The sequence below is a fragment of the Pygoscelis adeliae genome, unplaced genomic scaffold, assembly GCF_000699105.1.
Source record: "Pygoscelis adeliae isolate BGI_AS28 unplaced genomic scaffold, ASM69910v1 Scaffold463, whole genome shotgun sequence".
NCBI lineage: Eukaryota > Metazoa > Chordata > Aves > Sphenisciformes > Spheniscidae > Pygoscelis > Pygoscelis adeliae.
The window spans coordinates 189,317-193,755 of NW_008824471.1; the positions used below are offsets into that span (position 1 = coordinate 189,317).

Here is a 4,439-nt window from a genome sequence, read left to right on the forward strand (position 1 = left end):
ATTTCACCATTTCTTACAGATTGCTTAGAAGGGAGTAGGAGTTCGTTTCACAGCTCCTTAGCTAACTGTCCGAAAGTCAGTTTCTAATTTAAGCTAGTCCTTAAGACTCTCCAGAATCAATATCTCTTAAGATGCCGTATGTCTCCTCAGATGGCTATTAATTCTGGCTGTCTTGGGCGCTTCCAGATTTTCACTCCAAAATAACTCACTCCCTCCACTGATTGTAGGAGTCTGAAAAATCCTGGACACCTGAATGTTGCGTGGCTCCCCGGAGGTGAAGGCAAACCCTGCCCTGTATAACCACTCACCTGCACCAATATCCTGTGCTAGTGGCTGTACAACTTAATAGTGTGCTACATGCGTCGTGTTCTTTTAGACATAACTGGCTATAAAGCAATGGGGTTTTGCCCCTTGTTTTATACAGAATAGTAAACCCTTGCCAACTTCATTATATTCCTGATTTTGAAGGGTGGTTTTTTTTACTCATGTAATTACTTCCAAAATGAAAGATACGCCATCTTTCATCACCTCTCTGTGTACTTTTTTCCAGTTTTGCTACATCACTGCTGAGATAGAGGACTGCTCCACTTCTCATTAAAAACACAGAGACAGTGCTTCCATGGGGATTGCTGCTTGGATTTTGTAAGTTTTAAAATGTCATTTAAAAATAAAGCTGAAGGAGATAATATTCTACAGAAGTATGAATGCTTTCAATGGAATAGGGTGAAGAGGATTAATCCTTATAAAGTTAACATTGATAAAAATGCAAGCTCTGATATCAAGCTTATTCTGTATCTTTTTAGATGTCTGATTAACAGTTCATTTACTCCAAGTCATTCACCTTATATCCACTAGTGTAAATGAGCTAATTTGAAGGGACTCCCTATCATTTTGTGAATATGAGAGGAAAAGTGAACATTGCAGAGAAAGGAAAAAGAAGAGTGTGCAAATGAAATTCTGCAGCAGCTTCAGTCCTGGCAAATTGCATGTAAGAACATTATCACAGAAATCAGAGTGAAAAAAAAACAGACTGCGATTTGTCTCTTCTGCACCACAGGAAAAGGCAAATAACTTTTAAAAACCCTTTCAGTTACAGACTTCCCCAGGAAAGTATACCTATTGGAGTAACTGTTTTCCCAGATAACAAAATGTTTTGGTTTTCCAGCATTATGAGACTATCAATCAAGTTCTGTCTTGTGTAGGTGACAGCTGTGGTGGTCTTATTTCTATAGTTGGGTTTCCACTTACTCGCATGAGTCTTAATTTTAGTAACTGCTTTTGGCTGAGGACGTAGCAGTGATGTTTACCTTCTCCAGTTAGGCCAATTTAGAGAAATGCTTAAATATAGGCCTAATTTACACCATATATGTTCATATTAATGGTAATTTCCATCAATACACCTGTTAATTTCTAATGGGTTTATATGCCTTGCTGAACTGAATTCAGGTATTTTAAAAAAAAAAAAAAAAAAAGCCCCAAAAACCCAAACACACACAAAAACCCCACCACTAAAAAGAAAATACAGGATATAAAACCAAAGGTACTCAAGTGTAGAAATGCAACTACTTTTCTTCAGCCAGTATCTGTCAGGGAGAACACAGCATTGTTGATGGTCTTACTGCAGGGAACGGTGAACGTTTATCAGTGAAGAGACACTTGAGTTTCTTTCATATATGCTACTAACACCTACCTAACCTGGCCTCCCCTACTCTGTAGTTCGTAAAGGATGGTATTAGGAGAGTAAACAGATGTTAACTTTTCAGGTCTTCCAAGAATCTGGTGGGTTAAATAAGTTTCTTCCCTTCCCTCCCTCTCTGCAACTCATTTTAGAACTTACCGACACGAAAGCTTCTGATTTTGTCTCGTTCAGCTGCAGTGTCAGTTTATTCTGAGTATCGTACACTCCATATAGTCTCTTAGACCAACTCGGAGGTATTTTATTCTTGTATCTTAATGAGCTGTACAGGGCAAATATCCTTTGTAAATCCAGGACCAGGCAGCTACAGTTGTATACGATGATGCCAAGTTCCTTCATCTGTGAAATTAAAAGTTTGTATCATTAGTGGTATTTTGGTCAATGGATCTGTGGAAGTACGCAGCAAGAACGTAAGAGTTCTGAGGGGCATCTTCCAGAAGCGTGCCTTGAGCTCAGCAGTAGTACCGTCGACTACAAGAACATTCCTAACAATACTCTTTTAAAGGCAAACTCATAAGCTAAATCTTCAAAGTCAAGAGCGGGCAAAAGCTGTAACAGGGTTTGTATGTCCAGTGTGTGTCAGAGCCACATGTCCTGATAGAATACAACACACCTTACAGACAGACAGATACAACTTACAAGTGATACCCATTTATCATAGGCACCATCTTTGTTGTAGGTGTTGCCCAAGATTTACTACTCATGGCTGGGGTGGTTTTTATTTACCTATTGTTTTTATATTATTTTGTTTACAGGAAAAGCATCCTTTCTGCTGGGTGGCGTAGGAGCACACACTGCTACCAGTGACAGTTTCTTTCTTCAGAAACAATTTGTTTTCTGTGAGTTCTGGAAAAGGTGAAAGAAATGGACATAAGTTATTTCTCTGCTGGAGAAGGAATGTGATGCTCCAGCTTCAAATAAAAGGATGAAAAAACAGGTTTTTCCTTCTCAGTAGCTAAATTTACTGTGCAGCAGTAAATCCAGCATGATCCAGTATATAGTATACCCAATTAGGACACAAAAAGGTTGGGTTCTTAACTCCCCTATTGCTATGGTATGGTACCTCACCTAGGGTACTCCAAATTTCTGGGTGTCAGTTTCTTCACATGTAAAAATGGAGATAATGATACTCTTCTCTCATGAAAAGAACTCTGTAAGCATCAGCATTCTCACATTCAAAGTATGAGGAAAAATAGCCCAAGTGAATATAGACATCATAGTACAATTAAATGCTTTAACCTTCTACGGACACAGTCTCACTTCTCCATTGAAGTAAAGGCATGTCTCCTGGTCATCATAAATCTTGGTTTGACAGAGATTTCATTAATTGCATGTCCCTCGCACTTAAGTTGTTGACAGAATTTCATTTATAAACATATTGCCTGGCTTCTGTAATCAAAGTGTAACCACACGCACACTCTCTCCCTTCCTTTGCTTTATAATAGCTCAGGAAAGCACTGCTGTGGGCACAAACACTATCAACCTCTCATTGTCTGCGTTTCATACTAGTTCAGCCATCTCCAAAAATAAAGTGAGAAGAAAACCTGCATGTATCTGTTGGAAAATGGTATGTAGGATAAATATTTAAAGGATCCATGCTGGTTTTCTGCAAGGAAAGTCTCTTGGTAGCATGTCTCGGAAGTCTGCCTGGCATGATGAAGAAAATAAGGGGAGTACGAACTCTCCAGCACGCTCATCTTTTGACACCAAAAAATCCCCACTGGTTTTATTCCCTTAGACGAGCTCTCCACAGTCACATGGAGTAGTTTCTGGTAGGATCGTATCGTTTTGTAAAGCCTGTGGGAACTCTGAACCCCACGCTAACATTATGTCAGAGCTTGTTCCTGCGCAATTCTCCTTGACTGCAGAAGAGAACCACTCTGCAAGAGTGGGCAGAGGAAGGGGAGCGAAGGATAGAATTGAACCTTCAACTCTCTTTCTGTGGTGGGCGAGAGGAAACAAATACTCCAACGAGGAAGAAACTCAATGGGTGACAACTTCTTCAGGCCCCCGACCTGGAAATACCACATACATAACAATATACAACACTGAGTGATCTCATTCCCAAACATTTCCTGAATAGTTGCAACCACAGGAACATTACCTAATATTCTTACCGCCTAAATCAGAATATTTCTGCAAGCTTCTTTAATTCAGAAAAAATACGGAATTCCTCCATTAGCCCGCACAACCTGAAATCTGTGGAGAGTTGGAAAATACAGACTACTTGCTGCACTGCAGCCTGTCATTCGTAGCTAAGCCAGTAAATTCATTTTGATGATAAATATAAATTAATTCCAAGCTGCGCCCAACATCCTAGCAAACAGTCTATTTGGAATAACTGTGTTTTCCCCTGGGTGCTGGTATCTTTGAGGACGCTCCTGTATTCAGTTCTAGGCTGTTCCTGTCCTCTATGCACTGTTTGTCTCCAAACATTTTTAACTATACATTATCACTGTTTTCACTGTGTGCTGCCAATACTATTCTCTTAATTGCCAGGCATGTCATTGCAAAAGACTTACTAATAGTATTCTGTTACATGGATCTGCATAATGTGGTTTAATTGGCTTTTCATGGCTGTTAGTTGATTCTGACATAATTATGTGGTTACAGTTTTCCTTTCATTTATCAGTCCCATTATTACTATTCCACTTTATGCCTTCCGTTAAACGTAAAGATAAAACAGTGTCCTCTCAGCACACCAGAAGCTACCAGGATTGCATCTGCGTCAGCAGCTCTCCTC

At 39.6% G+C, this 4,439-nt stretch overlaps 1 protein-coding gene across 3 annotated transcripts in view; it reads right to left on the minus strand.

Annotated features, from left to right (window-relative positions):
- Positions 1-4,439, minus strand: part of PLD5 (phospholipase D family, member 5) — a 195,313-nt gene that overhangs the window by 14,632 nt on the left and 176,242 nt on the right. For all 3 annotated transcript variants that reach the window (XM_009321247.1, XM_009321248.1, XM_009321249.1), the window contains one exon: positions 1,838-2,035. In XM_009321247.1, coding sequence (XP_009319522.1) covers positions 1,838-2,035 — 198 coding nt within the window. The remainder of the gene's footprint in view (positions 1-1,837; positions 2,036-4,439) is intronic.